The 21,598-nt window shown below is 38.7% G+C and overlaps 1 protein-coding gene across 1 annotated transcript in view; it reads left to right on the forward strand.

The window, feature by feature from the left end:
• ved (ventrally expressed dharma/bozozok antagonist) overlaps positions 1 to 19,782 on the forward strand; it is a 25,468-nt gene extending 5,686 nt beyond the window's left edge. Inside the window, exons 2-4 of the mRNA XM_031287942.2 lie at positions 16,254 to 16,535; positions 17,873 to 18,144; positions 19,374 to 19,782. Coding sequence (XP_031143802.1) covers positions 16,283 to 16,535; positions 17,873 to 18,144; positions 19,374 to 19,724 — 876 coding nt within the window. The 5' untranslated portion in view covers positions 16,254 to 16,282 and the 3' untranslated portion in view covers positions 19,725 to 19,782. The remainder of the gene's footprint in view (positions 1 to 16,253; positions 16,536 to 17,872; positions 18,145 to 19,373) is intronic.
• The last annotated feature ends 1,816 nt before the right edge of the window (positions 19,783 to 21,598 follow it).

A 21,598-nucleotide genomic window follows, 5' to 3' on the forward strand; every position in this document is an offset into this window, starting at 1 on the left:
GATTGGACAGATAGTCTAGCTAGCTGTCTGGATTTACCCTGCAGAGATCTGAGGAGCAGTTAACCATAGTCCTCAGAAATCCACCAGAGGTTAGAACGCCAACACAAAGAAAGAGGAAGGGGACGGACATCTTGGCAAAAAGACATGCATCCGGTGGAATTTGCTGCGGCACCGGAGCAATCCCGGAAGTGGAACGTCGAGGATAAAGACTAACGTATACATGACAATGGTCTTGCTAAAACAGAAACGTTTTTTTTTGGTTTGCTTTATAAAGTTCCACGTTTAGATGTCATTGTTTTGAATGGACTGCCGTCAACGTTCACTGGGAGGCGAGGGGTTGAAAATAACAGTAAACGGCGAGTTTTTCTTAATTTACTCTTTTTGTGCCTAAACTAGGGCTGCACGATATGAGGAAAATGTCAAATTGCGATTATTTTGACTGATGTTGCGATTGCGATATGATTCACGATATTGGAGGGAATGATCAATTTTTTGGATCATCGTTCTCATTTTCATTGAAACACAAATAAAAATGTACTATAGTCATGTAGTGTGATTTCTGCGAGGATCTGCACCAAAGACAGATGTTTTCTGTAGTCTGTAGGTTAGGATTTGTAGGCCGGGACGTCTCTGCAGCACCACAACACTTCATTCAGAATGGTTTGACACATATTTTGCCTTTAACAAATATTGCGCCCCACCAGCCATTTGGATATTGCACTAGTTCATATTGCGATTTCGATAAAATTGTGATTCATTATGCAGCTCTAGCCTAAACCTAGCCAAACTGTGACCGTTTACAATGTGTTTTAAATCGCGACCTATTCGTTTTCTGGTTGGATAAACTGTCCTATTTCCTGCCAACGCTAGGGGAGCTAATTTATCAAACGCTCCAGTGGGTCGTATTAGAGGGTAGGAATAAACGACATCGATATCGTCGTATGGTTTGGAGATCTTGGGCCCTATTTTAATGATCTAAGCGCACGGCGTGAAGCGTCTGGCGCATGTGCGTTTAGGGCGTGTCCAAATCCACTTTTGCTAGTTTGACGGCGGAAAAAAGGGTCAGTGCGCCAGGTGCATGGTTCAATAGGGTTGTACTTAGTGTCTTCATTAATCAGAGGTGTGTTTTGGGCGTAACATGTAATAAACCAATCAGAGGTAGAGCTGAAGATCTTTGCCCGAACCCGACGGGACCCGACGGGACGACGTGTGCCTCCACTTCCTCTCGCTGCACAAAAAGTGAAGCTACAATCTGCCATTTTGTTATTTTGAAGCCAGAGTCTGCGCAGTAGTGATCGGGAGGTCGAGTCGCGGTATCAAAGTCCCGCCAGACCAATCGTGAGTCAATCCCAGCTGTCAATCATGACGTTTCAGCCCATTTTTATAGCATCAATAAACTAATAAAAACCAAACTTATCAGAAAAATGAACACTTAAACAAACATCAGAATGATAAGAACTAGCTAAAATGTCAGAATCCCATCTTTGGAAAACATTTATTTGATGGGGACTTTGATTTTTTTTAAATGGAGGGGTTAAAAAGGTTTATGACCTATACTGTAGCCAGCCACCAGGGGGCGATCCAGGTGTTTTGGCTTCACTTACACAGTCTAAACAACAACCCCTGGTTCAACACGGGCGCCGGTTGCTGGTACGAGGACGTTCTAAGGACGAGGACGTTTAATCCTCAGATATCAGTCACTGTGTGTGTGTGTGTGTGTGTGTGTGTATCGTGTGTGTGTGTGTGTGTGTGTGTGTGTGTGTGTGTGTGTGTGTGTGTGTGTGTGTGTGTGTGTAGACATTGATACTTTAAGTACATTCTGCTGATAATACGTTTGTACTTCAGTTGAGTTTAAATGCAGGACTTTTATATTGTTGTTTTCCGACTTTAACTGAAGAAAAGGGTAAGATAAGGTAAGAAAAACTACTCTCTGTCCAGGTGACAGTACTTTGTCTTTTCAAATGACATAAAATACATATAAGAACATAAATGTTACATATAGAAACAGTGTAAAAACATAGACCGTAAAAACGTGCAAAACGCAAAAACAGTGCAAGAAGAAGCCTGAATGTTTGATGCTGTCTATGTACTGTATGGCTGTTCAGTGTGTTGATGGCAGTGGGAATAAAGGATCTTTTTCACCGTGCAAATGGGACTCTAGCATTGGCTTGATGGCAGTAACTGAAAGGATTGTTGAAAAGGGGTGTTTGATTGTGTCTGAGTGTGTGTGTGTTTGTGTGTGTGTGCGTGTGTGTGCGAACTCACAGGCGTTTCCTTCACCTCTTCCTAACAGCCTCATTAACCTCTAAATACCGGTTTAACATCAAAGGCCGTGTCGGCGCTCACACCTCCGTCTCCTCTCTTTGACATGCGCACACTTCTTCATTCATGTACTGACTTTTCATTTATCCATCTCTCAGACTCAACACTTTAAACTGTATGACATGTAAACACAATATAATACATAGTGTTTTCTATAGTTGGAAGAAATGGATTTAGAAAGGGGGGAATACAGGTTTTTACGTCCTGGTCCTGCATCTCCATTCATTGACACGTCTCTGTTTTTGACGCCGTATGTGTGAACCAAAAGTTTCTGAGGGAGGAGACATCGTCCTGCACCGGGGAGACTGATAGTCTGTGAGAACAGAGACCACAGAGGATGTAGTTTGTGTATATGTAAATGAATGGATGAAGGACTTGTATCTTATACTTTCACCTCAGTATGAAATGTAGTGGGTTGTGGGCAGTCTATTTTAAATGGTTTAAAAATGAAAGTATGACTTTTTGATGTGTTTTTAAAGTTAAGAAGGTGCTTTCTATTTTTGTAAACTGATGTAAATTTGGCTTTTTATTCTGTTGTTTAACTATGAGCATGAATTCAATAAACTCAAACTAAAGTATTGAGAGACGTGTGAACATGGACACATTTAGGGCTGCAACTAACTTATAATTACTTTATCTGTCGATTATTTTCATAATTAACCGATTAGTAGTTTGCTCTCTAAAATGGTGGTGATCAGCGTTTCCCAAAAAGCCCAAGATGACGTGCTTAAATGTCTTGTTTTTGTCCATAACTCAAATATACTCAGTTTACTGTCACAGAGTAGAGAAGAAACTAGAACATATTCACATTTAAGACGCTGGAATCAGAGAAGTTTGACTTTTTTTTCATAAAAAATGATTCCAACCGATTAATCGATTTATCAAAATAGTTGATGATTAACGTAAAGGTTGACAACTAATCGATTCCTGATGTCTAGTTTTTTGTATCTTAGAAGGAATTAAAAGAAATGTAACTTTCACTTAACACAACTCTTCTTCAGTATACCATACTTTATTTTATTATTTTTTAACATTTTCCTGTCTAAAGAAAAGCCAAGAGTTCAAAAACAGGGAATAATGAACGTGACACGTGTGTAGTTTGTTTATTTAGGATCCTCATTAGCTCCTGTATTTAAGGTGCTATTCTTCCTGAGGTCCTTACAACTCACTTGAAAATGTGGCAATGCAATAATAAATACACATAACATCATAAACAATGAAAAATAAAACTAAAACTAAACATACACTATCATTTCATGACACAACTCATAAAATAACAAAACACACACATAAGACAAGGACAGACCCACAGACAGCTCCACCAGTGCAGTCATCGGGCATTCCTTACATTTAGGTTGAACACATTTTTACTGTTGTTCCAACAGTGTTGGAAGAAGTATTCAGATCCTTTACTAAAGTAAAAGTACCAATACAACAATGTAAAAATACGCCATCTGAAGTAAAAATCCTGCACTCAAACGTCACTTAAGTAAAATAGTATTATCAGCAGTGTTGTGGCAGTTTAGGAGTTGTTTTTATATGACATTATCTGAGAAGGTAAGAAGAGAAATCACTCTTCGGTGGAACTTCTTACATCTGACGTGCTTAGGCGTCGATTTCGGTGGGGACGGTGGGTACGCGTACCTACCAGATTTCGTCATGAGTCATTTTGTATCCACCATTTTTTTGGAGAAAAAAAAAAAAAGTCCATAACACATATAATTCTTGAGCGACAGCTGCCAAAAAATCCACAACAATCTCTATCCCCACAGGGCAGACACAGACACACAGCCACAGCCGCTCAGCTTAACGTGGTTTAATGTACCTAAACAACGATCAATCATCACCATATTTCTTACACCTGTCACAAGAACTAAACCTAAATCCAACGATTATAGAAGTTATCTCACATTAGCGTTGTCTTCTTCATTGGCGCCTATGGCGAGGAAAAAGCTTGTACCAAAACAGTGATCAATGATTACCAAATTTCTCTCTCATATTGCTCCTCATAACCACTGAAAACTGTCTAAAAATCTAACCAGAAATGTGGTGATGATTGATCGTTGTTTAGGTACATTAAACTATAAGTTATGACCCCATGAGAACCGTGGGGAGTCAACCCACAGCCGCTCCGCTGCCCTGCTGAAAATGTGAAGCAGAAATGCTTAATGTCAGATAACGTCCATAATAATAGTTGATTTTTTGACAGTTTTCAGTGGTTATGAGGAGCAATATGAGAGAGAAATTTGGTAATCGTTGATCATTGTTTACGTACATTAAACCACGTTTCTATTCATTAATAAGCTACAGGACAGCGTCTTTCAAAACATGACCTGCGCGAAAGAGGAAAAAAAAATGAATGCGTCATTGTACCCAGCACTTCTGGAAATGTACTTCTGAATGCGTCTCTGTCCCCAGCACATTTCAAACCAAACTGACGCCCATGTTGACGTGACAGAATCTGCTTTATTATAACGGCTCCAAAGCCAAAAAGGTTGGGAACCTCTGGCATTTTTACAAAGTTGTTTTATTTACTTATAATATATATATATATATATTTTTTTTTAAAGATTATTTTTTGGGGCATTTTTAGGCCTTTATTCATAGGATATTCATATTCTCTATATATATGGGCGTCCGCTCTACCGACTGAGCTATCTGGGCGCCCTACTTATAATATTTTTAATGTTAAATCTTAACTGAATCCTGAACTAAAAATAGCCCCCCTTTAACATACATTGTGTAATGTTTTGAGTTGATTCTTAGCAAAAATCCCTTTGTTCTTTCACAAATATGTGCTCATTCATGTGTAATTACTTCCACCAACTAATCAAAGTATTCTCGTAAGCGTAGAATCTGCCATTCAGAATTACATTACATAGCATTTAGCTGACGCTTTTATCCAAAGCATCTTACAATTGCTATATATCAGAGGTTGCACGCCTCTGGAGCAGCTAGGGGTTAGGTGTCTTGCTCAGGGACACATTGGTTGATGTATCGCAGTGGGAATCGAACCCAAAGGCGTGTGTCATATCCACTGCGCCATCACCACCCACCAGAATCATTCAGAATACATACGAGCGAGTCGCTCGAATGACGGCCGGCATCTTTAAAATACATTAGCCAAAGAGGGACATACCTCCGCCTTTCGCCCTCTTACACTCAGTGGCACCGTGATGAATGCCAGTGGGAGATTACTCGCCAGGGAAGTGAATAAGAGAATTAAAACGACAACGCGGCAAAGCAACAAGACCAAAGTTAATATTGGAGTGGCTAGAACAGCTGCGTGTAAACGATGGAGACACTAAGAGATCATTTCGGGTTCGGCCACCGTAGGAGTTAAAACACGCTCTGAATGGGAGGGGCTAGAAAGTAATATTCAGTTGGTTGTCATATACAATTTCACTGCTTGATGGGAGAAATTCTTACACAATGTAGCTTTAATAATCCCCCGCAGTGGGCCTCATGTTGACTTATTTATAAACGTGCAATAACCTAAAATAATCAGTTTTTCTTAAATGTGTTTTTTATATGCTGCCATTCAATATGTGCAATAATAATATTAATGCTGCTTTCAAACTCCTTTTTTTTTTTTTATTTTGTAATGTCATAATGTCAATGACTGGAATGAACTACAAAAACCCCTGAAACTCAAAACCCTTATCCCACTAACTGCCTTTAAAGCACGTCTGTCTGAGCTCCTGCCCGATCACTGTTTTGCACACCATTATTCCATTATCTCTGCCATGCCCTATTGCATTGCATTGCATAGTTGCACATCTTCACCTGCACTGCTCTCATGTCTGTTTACGCTCTTTTGCACTATTCCATCTGCCCTGGCATGCTCAACTGTTATTCTTCCCACCATTGTTGTCATTCAATTTTCTACTGATCTACATCACTAACTAGGGATTTAACCGGGAGTCCAGTATACTTGTGGGGTCCCGACGGCTTTGTGGGACCAAAATGCTGGACCCCACAAGTTTAAAGGACTGTTTGAGGGTTAAGACTTGGTTTTAGGATTAGGGTTAGAATTATGCTATGGTTGGGGTTAGGGTAAGGGTTAAGGTTAGGCATTTAGTTGTGCTAGGGAATGCATTATGTCAATGACGGGTCCCCACAAAGATAGTGCCACAAACGTGTGTGTGTGTGTGTGTGTGTGTGTGTGTGTGTGTGTGTCTGTCGGCCCCAGCAGAGTCCCAGGCTGCTGCTGTCTGTGGGGTGACAGCCTCCTGCTGGGCTCGTCTTTGATTGGCTCCATTCAGACGCTTTCATCTCTAATGGGCCTGTTTGCTGCTCTGTTATGGACACAAACACACCTCGACCCCCCGGGGCGCTGAGAGGAGACCAGAGGGAGACACATGTCCCAACCTGGTGCTCAGATCTCTGCATACAGGAGCTTAAATCTCTGTCTTTATCAGGGTTTTAGAGCCCAAATCCTGACTAAATCTCAGTCAGACTCTTCTGTAATACAGAGGCTTTAACCCTTATCTTGTCCTTCGGTCAAATTTGATGCGTTTTCAAAATGTTTTTAATATCAGAAATATGGGGGGTTTTTTTACAACCAAATTGCCCAAAAATAACAAAGATGCATGGATGTGCCTGATAGGTAAAATTAATGATTACTTCCATTGAACTTTGGGTGTTTTGTTCAATCAAACTTTGACAGATACCAGTCTGTGATCCACTCAACATCTTCTGATCTTAACTCTTAGTCACTCTTAGTTTTTTAACTAAAACAATTAGGTATCATGTCATATGAATTAGGTTTATTGACCGTGAATTAAAAAAAAAAGGACAACAAGTTCATGGCAACACGAGGGTTAAAGGAGAAAGCTCCGGATATTCTATTTTTATTTTGTCTACAAATCTTATGAATCTCCGTTTTTATATCAGGGCTTTATAGAGAAAATCCTCAATAAATCTCAGTTCAACTTTTCTTTCTCTTGCTCTTTAAAGAAGATCTCATGAAAGAAACATGTTGGCGCGTCTCTCTATACTTTCTGACTTCCTGTCTGTGTCTCTCAGCTCCAAGTCCCTTGTTCCTACTGAAAATGTCAATATTTAAAACACAGATATTATACATATAGTATTCATTTTTGTAGTTTTTAACGAACCAACAGGGAGAAATACCTCATTTGTCGTGGACTATTTTCAGCGGCAGATTAATCCACATTTGGTTCTCTAAATTAAGTTCAAATCATCTTTTGTTTGTTTTCTGTAAACTACTGTAAGTTTCTTCTTCAAATGAAGTAACCTTACAACCTATTTTAATGTATTTAAATTTACAAATCAATACGCTGCATGTGTTCACCACAAATCCTCTTTAAGCAATTTTTAATATTCCTTTTTTTTTTAACTTCTTTATTTCTTTTATTTCCAAAAACAGATTTGAAAAAAATGCATTCCTTGACACACGACTCCCGTGCATCATCTAAATGTTGATTCTCAGGAGGAAAAGCAGGAGTTACTGTACATATGAGCTATTGTACTTTACATTCTGTGATTCAAACTAAGGAAACGGCACGCTACAGTCCCCCTCGTTGACATCATCTAATTAAGGTTGGATAGGGAATTTAATGGGAACCATCACAGCATACGTAGAGAATTGCACCACAGTTATCCAACGCAATGCATCACAACATTTAAAGCTCATTAACCCTACTGTTGTCTTCGGGTCAAATTTGACCCATTTTCAAAGAAATTCTATATCAGAAATTTGGGTTTCTTTCAACCAAATTGCCCCAAAATACCATGGATGGTCCTGTAACACGCTCTTCACAAGTGAACTTAAGGATCAGATCTCTACTTTCATTGAATTCTGGGTGTTTTATTCAATTTTATAGCATCATCCTGACTAACCTTTGACACATCTGTGATTATGCATTACCTTCAATCCTCTTATCTTAACTTTTAGTCAAAATCATTCATAATTTCTGCTTTTTTTCTTAACAATTTTTTTTATAATTTATATAAATGAGGTTTATTGACCAAATAAGTGTAAAACTAGTGTTAATAAGTTGGTTCTAGTGGTGAATATACTGGTGGTAATGGAAAAAAAAGGTGCAAAAAAACATTGAAAAAGGAACCAAAAACGTCAAAATAGCAAGAAAAAAGTGGGAAAATGTAAAAACGTTGTCTAAAAAAGTGTTAATTTTGACCCGGGAGGATAACACAAGGGTTAAAACATTAAATATAAAACATTTTCACAAACAGATTTAAACTATATGCGTATGTTAATTTCATTGACCTTAGTACGACTTGTCGGCATACAATGATAACAAAACAAAAAAGAACTAAACGACAATTAAAGGCAAAACTCTTTTACTTTTCATGTTTTTTTTATTCCCTATAAATGATTTCTTAACAAGAATAATAAGATGTAGAATATTAACAGTCTCTTCCTGGTGCAGTTTTAGCACAAAGGAGCTAAACAACAATATGCTAAGATAAAACTAAAAAGTGTTTGTGATGCTGAATGGATTCCTCTCTGCAGATGAAGGCGGTGATGACGCCCAATAATCATTTGTCTCCATTGACGGCAGTCTCCAGCAGTGGCCCGCCCCGTCTGTAACACAGTCAGTTAAGGCCTCTTCCCCTGTCCCATTGATCCCTATCAACCGCATCAAAGGCTCCCGGGGCTTTGATGGGGGGCCAGCAGGACGGGTCCCGGTGGACGAGCAGGCGCAGCGACTCCCCTCGTCAAATGGAGGGGTGGGGGGGAGGCGGAAGAGAGTGAGGCTTGTCTTGTCTTTTGAGATTGGGAAATTTAAATGTCTCCCCCCACCCCCCACCCCCAAAAAAAACCCAGGAGCAAACACCTGAAGGTTCCCAAACTTTTATGGCAGGCAATAGAGAAAAGAATATCCAAGCAACCCTAAAAATTAAAATAACATCTTTCTGACATCACATGGTGGACTTTTGTGTTTGCTCATAGTTGTAATTTACAGGGGGGTGGGGGGGGTGTACTGCAACTTTTGCTTCCCAGATGTCTAAAAGATCAGGGAAAAAATAATTATTGCATAAAGTCGCTGTTTTTTTATGTGAAATGAGCCCATATTAATTATTCACCTTGTGCCAACATGAGTAAATATATATTTAAATGACCTTCTGTTTTTAAATCAACTAGCTTGTGATAAATAAGGTGTGTCTGAATAAGAAGTTGCATCTGTTATTATATTTCATCTTATTTTGTGTCAGATGCATATTTAATACAATATTCAAGTACATATAAGCATTAGATAGGTATAGGTATTAATGGACTCAGACAGGGCCAAAAAAACCTTCATCCATAGGTGTAATTTACAGGGGGGTAATATATAATCAAAACTGGCCAGTGCAACCCACCACAAATATTTAATAATAATTTCCTTTACCTAAAGACATTTAGCATCATAACTTGATGCAGAAAAGGCTCAAATTGTTGCAGAAAAAATTCACCAGAATGCAGAAAAGTATGTGTTTGATGCTCAAAATTTCACTTTTGCTCAAAAGTTTTGGAGATCTCATGATGTGATATGATCTATGAAAGTAATAACATTTAGGCTACAAAATAACTTTTATGGCAGGTAATGGAGAATATCCAACTACCCCTAAAATGTAAAGTAACATCTTTCTGACATGGTGGACTTTATGGTTATTGGGTTATTTTGGTCAAAGGTAGTTCAATAAAAGCAAAAATACGCAGGAGTGGAAAAGGTACTACAATATTATACTCAAGTGCAAGTAAAAGTACTTAGATTTAAAGTTGGCCTAGTCAGTAAAAACACACTCTGGGTAACCATTAGCATCTATAAAAAAGTAGGCTATATGATGATGTTATATGCTCTATTAAAGTAATAACATTTAGGCTACAAAATAACTTTCATGGCAGGTAATAGAGAATACTCCCTTAACCCCCCTCCCCTTATCCCGAACCCCTTAACCCTCCCATATTCAAAACGTTTCTATATCAGAAATTTGGGATTCTTTCAACCATATTGTCAAAAAATAACATGGATGGTTCCATACAACCATTACTCTTCACAGGTCAAATAAAAGATCAGCTCAGTACTTTCATTGAATTTGGGTGAAAAAAAAATGGAGAGGGAAAAAAATGATGAAAGAACATTGAAAAGACAAAAATGTCGAAAATAGCTTCAAAAAACGTGGGGAAAAACTTTGGTGAAAAGCGACAAGTGTCGAAAAAGACGACCACAACGTTGAAAAAAAAGAGTAAGCTTTGACACAGAAAAATAGAAAGTTCCACGGTCGACGGGAAGACAACACGAGGGGTAACAACCCTAAAATACAACATTCAAAGATTCCAAATCCTTTTCTAATCCCACAACGGGGAAATTCTCAATAGAATCATTTGGTATAGATCTTTATTGTCATTGTTTCACAACAACGAAACACAGTTTAGCCGCTCTCAGAATGACAGTAATGTATAAAAATCAAGGTCCTTAACCAAATTTGACCCGTTTACAAACACTTTCTATATTAGAACTATGACAAAAGAATGTTTTTTTTTTTTAAACGCTGAAAAAAGTGACCAAAAAAACCCGGATAAAGTGACTAAAAAAAAGCATCAAAAACATCACCAAAGGTGACAAAAACTTGTTAAACGCCAAAAAAGTGACTAAAAAAATGGAAAAAAGTGACAAAAATGTTGAGAAAAGTGTAGAAAAAGAACAAAATGTTGAAATTTCGAAACCCAGAAAAACACAAAGTTGCATGGTGGACAGGAAAATAACACAAGGGTTAAACGAGCTGACAATATATATATGTGTATATATATATATACCGTACATATATGAGGTTATTGCACTTTCAGTTGTTGGGGTTTATTGCACATTCATCTTAGAGAGGGGGGGAGATGGTCAAATTTGACCCATTTTCAAAAAGTTTCTATATCAGAAATTTGGGTTTCTCTCAACCAAATTGTCAAAAAAATAAGTTAAACTTTTTGTGTCCGATGTCACAGGACAAAAAGTTTGGAAACGACTCGATTCATCTTTCGTTTTATTGTAAAGTCATAATCTGAAAAGCAACTCTGTCGTTCAGATAAATGTATAAAGTACAACATTCCCCTCGGTAATATAGTGGGCTAAAAGTACAGAGACGTATAATACCTGAGTAAAGTACAAGTACCTCTGGCAAGAGTCTGAAGAAACTCAAAAACAACAACAGGCAGGTGATGGTGCAGTTAAGAGTTCAAAGGGGTCCTGATCATTTGTTGTCGCTGCCCATCTGTCCGTCTGTCTGACTGTCTGTCTGTTTCTATCCTTCTGTCTCTCTCTGTCTGTCTGCTCCACTTTGTCGTCCCATCCTGCTCTGTCACATGTAGGTCTGCAGCTCTTTGATGTGACAGACAGATAGACGGACACACAGAGATGCACAGACAGACACAGACAGATAGAAACACACAGACAGACACGTACAGACAGACAGATAGAAACACACTGACCGATAGACTGACAGACACGCACACAGATAGATAGAAACAGACAGACAGACAGACACGCACAGACAGATAGAAACAGAGACAGACAGAAAGACAGACAGACACATAGAAACAGACAGACAGACACGCACAGACAGACAGATAGAAACACACAGACAGATAGAAACAGAGACAGACAGACAGAAAGACAGACAGACACACAGACAGATAGAAACAGACAGACAGACAGACACATACAGACACAGATAGAAACAGACAGACACGCACAGACAGACAGATAGAAACACACAGACAGATAGACGGACTCACAGACACGCACACAGACAGATAGGAACAGACAGACAGACAGCACTGAACTGACTGCACCGTTTGCACACAGAACGGCGCCTTCCTCCTCCTCCCCTCCGTCTCGGGTCCTTTCAGGGGGAGCGTGCCTATGTTCACCTATATTTTCACTCAGAATTAGGTCCTATGTTCCCACATTTCTAAGATTTTTTTCAAAATTAAGCCCTATGTTCCCACTTTTCTAAGATTTTTTTTCACTCAAAATTAGGCCCTATGTTCCCACAGCCCTATGTTCCCACATTTCTAAGATTTTTTTCAAAATTAAGCCCTATGTTCCCACATTTCTAAGATTGTTTTTTCACTCAAAATTAGGCCCTATGTTCCCACAGCCCTATGTTCCCACATTTCTAAGATTTTTCTTAAAATTAGGCCCTATGTTCCCACATCCCTATGTTCCCACATTTCTAAGATTTTTTTCAAAATTAGGCCCTATGTTCGCCTAATCCCTAACCCACCCTAACCCTTGGAGGGAAATGTAGGAACACAAGACCTAATTTTTAAAATGTCCTAGAAATGTGGGTACATAGGGCTGTGGGACCATAGGGCTGTGGGACCATAGGGCTGTGGGACCATTAGGCTGTGGGACCATTGGGCTGTGGGACCATTGGGCTGTGGGACCATTGGGCTGTGGGACCATTAGGCTGTGGGACCATTAGGCTGTGGGACCATTAGGCTGTGGGACCATTGGGCTGTGGGAACATTAGGCTGTGGGACCATTGGGCTGTGGGAACATTAGGCTGTGGGACCATTGGGATGTGGGAACATTAGGCTGTGGGACCATTGGGCTGTGGGACCATTGGGCTGTGGGACCATTGGGCTGTGGGACCATTGGGCTGTGGGACCATAGGGCTGTGGGACCATTGGGCTGTGGGACCAGAAGGCTGACCCCCTTCCAGGCTGCTGGTGACAATGATGAAGATGATGATGGTGGTTATGAGCCACTTCACAGGGCGGCTCATCGTCTTCAGGTCGTTATCAGTCTCTTTAACCTGATCCCCAAATCCCCTTTTCAGCATTGAGAGCCACACAATGGTTTAAGATGACTTAAGAATAGATTATCCCTGTTATGTTCATGGGGTACTTCAAAGGTACTCTTACTTAAGTAAACGATCTGAGTACTTTAACCACTCGTTTAATCCTCCTTTTGTCCTCGGGTCTAATTTGACCCATTTTCAAAAAGTTTCTGTGTCAGAAATTTGGGTTTCTCTCAACCAAATTGTCAAAGAAAGTAACGTGGATGGTTCCATACAACCATTACTCTTCACAAGTCAAATAAATTATCAGTCCACTACTTTTTTTTCCTTCTTTTTTTATTTTATTATTTATCTCAAACAATCAACAATGTTGCAAAAGAAAAGAAAACAAATAAAATTAAAACCACAAAATAAAACGCAAACAATCAGAATTTAACAAAAACCAAAAAAATAACAAAGGATTAGTTCAAGAAGGAGCAGGCGGAAGCAAATAGCTTATTAGGTCCTGCCCCTATTTCACAAAATCATATTATTACAAAGCAAATAGATATGCAAATACAGCATACAATTTTTCAGGTCTTACAACAATACAACAATACCTTTACATTACTATTCCATTCCTATGTTTCGTCTATTCCTTTCTGTTTTGGTCAAGTAATGATTTCTTTAATCTATTTTTGAACTGAATGATATTATGGCTGGTTTGTTGTCATTGTTCAGTCCATTCCATAAGGTCACCCCACAAACTGAATAACACATGCTATTAACAGCTTTCATTGAATTTGGGTGTTGTATTAAATTTGAAAGCATTTGGAGAAAATAATGGCAAAAGAACGTTGAAAAAAAGTCACAAAAATGTTGGTAAAAACCTTCAAAAGCGCGGGGGAAAAAAACCACAAAGGCGTCAAAATACTTGGAAAAAAAATCGACAAAATCACTAACAACTTGGGGAAATAAGGGTGCAAAAACATCGAGGAAATTGTCAAAAAAGAACAAAATGTTGAAAGAAAAGTTTTTATTAAAATGTTGACCCAGAAAAACTAAAAGTTGCATGGTCGACAGGAAGACAACACAAGGGTAAAATATATACTAAATAAAAAAAATAAAATATAAATTAAATATATACATGTAGGCTTTGGGATATTTTGGCAAAACCAGCCCGATCTGCTGGCGAGTTGATTTCGTCCTGCAGCTCAGGCTGGAAACCTGTACGTTTATCTATTCTGCTTCCGTTACAAATTTGCGGGGATTAATCACAAACTGGCTTATCCACCTGGCGCACTATTGGTGGGTTTAACACGATGACGATAGAGAAGCGACCAAGCAGCTTCTTGTTTACATTCAACCGTTTGTTCTCTTAATACATCCATGCATTCAATAAGCCGGCCACCGAAGCGCAGAACTCTATGGCAGCAACCGGTTGATGCCGCTGTCGCTGCTACATCACCCGGATCGTTGGTCTGATTGGTTGAAGGACTATCCGTCCTATCGGAGTCATTTGAACTATGTCCATTGATGACGCCTCTTGTGCGGTAGAAAATACAGAGCAGACTCCCCAGACTAACGTTCAATCTTAAAAGATTGAGCTCAGTCTGGTGATAGCCAGACTAGTCTGGCTCCATAATGAGTACTTTTTGATACTTATACATATATTATTACTACATTATTACATTATATATAGTACATTTAGCTGATAATAACTTTTGTACTCTTTACGTAAGTAGGATTTTTAACTACTTTTACTTCTAACAGGGTATTTTAAAACTGGGGTATTGCTACTTTTACGGTACTTTGACTTTTAAAACAGGATCTGAGTTCTACTTCCACCTCACAGGATCAGAGTAGTCCTATATTTAAAGACTTTAAAGTACTTAAAATTTGTGTTTTTGGGGTTCTTTTTGGAGTTTATTATTGTCCTAATTTCTTTATGATCTTTCCTTAACTTCTATAAATGTCTGTTTCTTGTTAATCTTATAATATTACACTAAAGAAGTCTCACATTTCTAGTGATTCTTGATCATTGTAGGATCAAATTACCTAAATCCTGATCAATACAAAAGAAATCAACCTGACCGTTGTTAACTAACTGTTCCCATCCTGTCATATCAGGGACTTTTCCTTTAATCTGGGATCACCCCGGGATTAGCTGACCTGCCTGTTATATTAAACCACTCAAGAACCTAAAGGCTCAGTTAAATGTCATGTATAAGTAATGACTGTACGTATATGATGAGCAGTTTAGCACTCAATGAAAAAGAGCCTCAACAGTTTGATTAATGAAAGATTCTCGTGTGTAAAGCTGCAGCTAACTAACGATTCTTTTATCATCAATTCAATCTGCCAAGAAAATAAAAATAAATCCTCATTACGATTTCCCAAAGCCTAGCAGGGTTCAACAATAAGGGTTGCCCGATGGCCCAGTGTAAAGATATTTCATACGTAAATCTCGTTATTCATATTTCAAGTCCTTCACACTAGGACAAAACAGACAAGACATGCAAAAAGCGGAAATAGGGCGCCCAGATAGCTCAGTTGGTAGAGCGGGCGCCCATATATAGAGGTTTACTCCTCGACACAGCGGCCCAGGTTCGACTCCGTCCTGCGGCCCTTTGCTGCATGTCATTCCTCCCCTCTCTCTCTCCCCTTTCATGTCTTCAGCTGTTCTATCAAATAAAGGCCTAAAATGCCAAAAAATAATCTTTTAAGAAAAAAAAAAAAAAGCTCTCCAATCTGGATTTTGGACAGTCAGACGACACACATTATCTTTTTATTTGATTTTTTTTTATTTGATTTCCAAACACATCCGACCCTGCATAAAGTCCAGATAAGGACAGACAACAGAAGAGATGTGTCAGGACTCAGGAGACGTTAAGTCTCAGACTCACTGGAGCCTGGCTGTAACAGCCTCATTGAGACTGAATGAGACGTCTTAATTACTCCAGTTGTGAAAACTAAAAGAGGGGAGGGAGGAAGCGTGCTTTGATCTTGGGGGGGCTGAGGGAGTTTGATGCCTCCTATAAATACAGACAAGCTGTGACAAAGGAGGGGTAGTCGAAAAACTCTCAGGAACAGGACAGACCAGCACACCTTCTCCTGCACTCTGGACACAACTTTTAAATTCCCCCAAAACTAAAGGATTTTACTCTTTCAGGGTTACTTCTTTTCAGGACAAAAACTCCCACAGTACTCTGAAGCCATGAGGGGATCTTTTTCTATCGAGTGGATGGCCCAGAGCAGCCAGCAGCCTGCGGGTACGGAGAACGCCTCTGCCTCTGGACCGGGACCAGGACCGGAACCCGCAGCCTGTGGGACGCATACAGAGAGTCTGCCGGGTTTTTACCGCAGACAGAAGTGTGAAAATGTACCCGAGCAGAAAGAAAGCAGGAGCCAGGGCCTCGATGCTTTCAGTCTGAGCACTCGGCAGCACCAAACCTCTCTTAATAATCCAGGTTAGTTCAGTCCGGTCACGGAAAGTCAAGAATTTACTCAAGTACTTGTATATTTTGCTTGGGGTATTCCCATTTTATACATCTGCTACAGTACATTGATCTGAAAGTTATAGTTTCTTTACAAGTTAATATTTTATGTACAAACTGTGGGATCAACTTGTAAAAATACATAACTTTGCAACACTTTAAGTATCTATAAGTACATTTAAGTGTTTATTAATGTGCAGTATTTGACACCAAGTATAACTATAGCTCACATGAAAAGATGTATTATATTCTAACAAGTTTACAAACAGTAACTTTTTGAATGCAGGGCTTTTACGTGGAGTGATGTCTTTAAATAATTGGCAATACACTTGCAAATACAATGACTAAAGTAGTATTTTATGATACTTTACTTGAGTATTTTCTTTTCATGGTACTCTACTCTTCTACTGCAGCTTCAGTTACTTTACAAATGAAGTTACTTTACACACAAAACATTAGAAGAACTTATAAAATGTGATGTTTTATAAATAAGTGACTCTACCCGTTTATACAGAGTGCAGCTGAAACAATTAGTCGATTAATCAATGAGTCTATTGACAGAAATAATCGTTTAAGTTGTCTTTCTTTTAACCCTTGTGTTGTCCTCCTTGCTAAAACAAAAATGTTGACACTTTTTTCAGAATTTTTTTCCAGGCTTCTGGCACTTTTGTAGACTTTTTTGTTTTTGTTTTTCTGAAGTTTTTCTTGTTCTTTTGCCATTTTGTTGGCTTTTTTTCGGCTTTTTTTATAGTTTTTGGTGCTTTTTTTTTATATCTATGTTGCTTTTGGTCACTTTGACGTATTTTGACGCTTTTTCCCCCACTACCACCACTAACATCAAATTATAATGACTAGTTTTACACTTATTCTTGGAATTCATGCTCGATAAACTTCATTTATAGGAAATCCTACCACATTTTTGAGTTTAAAAAGCAGAAATATGCTATAATATTAAATAAAACACACACAATTCAATAAAAGTAGTGAACTGATCTGTAATTTTACTTGTGAATAGTGTTGTTTGGAACCATCCATGTTATTTTTGGGCAATTTGGTTGCAAGAAACCCACATTTCTGATATAGAAACTTTAAAAAACAGGTCAAATTTGACCCGAGGACGACAGCAGGGTTAAGACTTTAACTCCATTTTGCTGATTACACTTACATACGTTTATCTGAAGTAACATTTTGAATGCAGGACTTTTACTGTGACAGAGTATTTTTTACAGTGTGGTATTAGTACTTTTACTTCAGATAAAAGGATCTGAAAACTTCCAGCCTAACGTGATTTTTTTTTTTTCTCTCTGCAGCGACTGAAGCGGGTTTCAGCAGCGGGACAGAGGAGGAGACGTCCGGCTACGAGAGCGAGGAGGGTCACTCCCTCTCCCCCTCGGCCCCCGCCGACTGCCCCTCCCCCTCCGCCTCCGCCTCACCACCTTCACCCCCGTCGGGGCGGAGGCCTCGCACGGCGTTCACGGCGGAGCAGATCAGCAGTCTGGAGAAAGCCTTCAAGAGGAACGCTTACCTGGGAACACAAGACAAGGCCGACCTCTGCAAGAAGCTCGACCTGTCGGACAAACAGGTAACAGTCCTACACTCGTCTAATATTGACTGTTGATTTGTGTCTATCCTACCGTCTGCTTTATTCCCTTATAATGCCCATATTTAATGCTGTCTTTTTAAACTGTATCCTTGCACTGCTATAGTTTTTCTATTACTATGTCTACATTATTCTCTTATATTGTCCATATTTAATGCTGGTCTCTAGACTTTCTCCTTGCACTATTGGACTTATTTGCACTACCACCATGACACCCCCTCTCATAGAGCACCTTACCTACCATCCATACTGAATCACAGGGTCAGTCCCTGCCCTGTCACTGCAAGCCTCTCATGCTTATACATCCCTTAGTACATTCATGTGGATTTTTTATTTAGTATCTTTTCTTTTATTGTCCATATTATTCATGTGGATCTGTTATTTTATCATCCTGTTTATGATGTATGTGTATGTTGTGTGTGATGTCTTTTAGCTACCGGGACCTTGAATTTCCCCTTGGGGATCAATAAAGTATTTATCTAATCAATAGATCATAATCAATATGTGAGAGAGCTGTGTTCACTAAAGACATCTGTGTTTTATTTTTATTCTATTTAGCTTTAACTTGTCTTCTGTGTTTAAAAACCTTCACATGACGGGTGTTTTAAAAGCTGGTTCCAGTATTTTTTAGACTCAATACATGAAATTAAATTCACAGCAGTGCCAGTCAAATTTAAAGTAACTAAATACATAAAATAAAATATTTTAAAGACTTTTTGTAGGGCTTGTTTGGGAGATTTTTTGTATTTTGTATTTGTGTTTTTATTTAGTTTATATATTCACTTATTTGTTGGTTAGGTTTGTTGTATTTTTATTTTTTAATGTTGTTTTTCATTATTTTGGGGACTTGGACTCAGTATTTTAAATTGTCAGTATTTTATTTTAGTTTAGCCTATTCATAGTATAATATTCTTGTATTATTATAACATTTTTCAATGTATTTATGTTATAATTCAAGGGACATTGACTCAGTTTTTGAAATTTTCACGTTTTTATTTTATACATCTGTTTTTTTAGCTGTATTAAATATATATATATATATATATATATATTATTGCTTTATTAATTAGGCTACATTTATTTAATTCCCAGTAACATACTTTGACCTCAGTATTTTTTAAACTTCCTGCCTTCACTAATTGAGAGAAATGTTAAAATTCTGTGTATGAAAAGACACTTTGTCTTACGAGTCTTTCTTGTTTCTCTCTCAGATCAGAAACTGGTTCCAGAACAGGCGGATGAAGCTGAAGAGGACGGTGCAGGACGCCCTGGCTCACGCCTGCCAGGCGAGCGTCGCCTCTCAGTTGATGCACTACCCCGAGCTGCAGGCCTACAGGCCGGGGCCGTACGCCAGATACCACTCAGCAGCGGCGCAGGACGGCCCGGCCGCTGCCTCCTACCTCCACCCACACAGCCTGCAGTACAGCTCCGCTCGGCCCAGCGTCGCCTCTCTGCCCCTGGACTCTTTCTACCAGTACGGCAGCCTCCCCGGAGTCATGCTGCCCTCTGGCACAACGCCACTCCTACCCGGAGCCTACCCGGCTTACCCTCAGTATTACTGACACTCTGTGAAGATTAGGGATGTGACGAGACACTCAACTCACCATTCCATTTTAAGTTCATGATACGATTTTAAGTTCACAATACGTAAAAAAAAAAAAAAAAAGATCCCGCACTCTGCTCTCCCAGCACATTTCGGTCTCTGTGGACCTTCACCAAGAGTATTTTAAATACCCCAGAGGAACCGAAACAGAACCAAAACGTTAGTTATATTTGATTAGATTAGATTCATCATTGTCATTGTGCAGAGCACAAGTACAAAGACAACGAAATGCAGTTTGCGTCCAACCAGAAGTGCAAAAAGAGCAGAAAAGTGCAATGTGATATACAAGTATAGACAGGACAAGAAATACAGTAGACAGTAGTGTACAGTTGGTTTACAGAAGGTGGTTTGGAGTAATATAAATTAAATATAAATACGGGCAGTATATTAGCAGTTACCTTATAAGCGCAGAATAAATATGGCTATGTAATATGAACAATGTATGAACAACATGTACAGATATGTGCAGTGTAGTAGCAGTAGCAAGAGCAGTAAGAGCAGAGTGCCGGATCTTCCTTTTTCAAGTCTGTTGTGATATTTTCCATCAAAGAATGGTTGGATGTGTGAATTGTTTCTTTGTAAAGTCTCAGGAGTTTTTTTGAACAGAATGAGCTGCAGCCAAGTGACTGAAATAAGTACTTTATTTATATGAACTGTGCTAAAACAACTGACGTGCTGGTGCAACTGACATTTTAATTAATCTTAAATAACAAAACTAAATTAAATGAATTAATAATGAACAAATCCCACATTTCAAAAATAACTTAATAAATAGAAAAAAAATATCTTTAAATAAATTCAGTAAGAAGATGTAGTGACGTCTGAAGTCAAGAAGTAAAATCTAAAGTAGATTAACCCTCGTGTTGTCTTCCTGGTGACTATGAACTTGTGTTCCTAGCGGGTCAAAATTGAAAATGAACTTTTTTTGGCGCTTTTTCTGACATTTTTGTCATTTTTTTTTATGCTTTTGGTGCTTTTTTTAAACGTTTTTGTCACTTCTCTCAACACTTTTTTAAATGTATGGTCAATAAACCTAACTTACGTGACATTATACCAAATTTTTGAGTTTAAAAAGCAGACATAATAAATTATTTTGACTATTAGTTAAGATCAGAGGATGTTGTGGTTGATCACAGACTGTCAAAGTTTTTTTTAAATTTTTTTTTTTTTTTAACCTTTATTTATCCAGGTAAGTTGATTGAGAACAACTTCTCATTTGCAACGACGACCTGATCACATTCACACAGTTCCACATTGATACCTGGAAGCTGCCCAGTACAACCACAGTCTGGTCTGCTGGCCACTGAGCAGCTCCACTGGAGCGGTTGGAGGTTAAGGGCCTTGCTCAAGGGAACCTCAGTGGTGGTAATGAGGGAGGGGACAAGCGCTGCTCTTTCACTTTCACCACCCAGATTTCATCCTGTCAGTCTGGGGATTGAACCCAGTCCCAAGCTCGCTTCTTAACCTCTAGGCCACCACTGCCCAGGATACAGTTTTGAAACCATTTAAACATTTTTTAAATGCTATAAATTTGAATAAAAAAAACCCAAAAAGAATCATTATTTTTGTTTAAATGTTGTATGGGTTCCATACAACGTACATCCATGTTATTTTTGGGCAATTTGGTTCAAAGAAACCTATATTTCTGATATTAAAAAACTTTGAAAATGAGTCAAATTTGACCCGAGGACGACACAAGGGTTAAGCTCTAGGCCATTTAGAAACGGCACCGCGATTACATTTTTTAACTTAACCGGTTGTTAACTTCACACATGATGTGTAGCTGCTGTAATCTTTACTGTGATACTTCGTCAGACAAAATGAGATTGTGTT

This window comes from Sander lucioperca, chromosome 14, assembly GCF_008315115.2.
Source record: "Sander lucioperca isolate FBNREF2018 chromosome 14, SLUC_FBN_1.2, whole genome shotgun sequence".
Lineage (NCBI taxonomy): Eukaryota > Metazoa > Chordata > Actinopteri > Perciformes > Percidae > Sander > Sander lucioperca.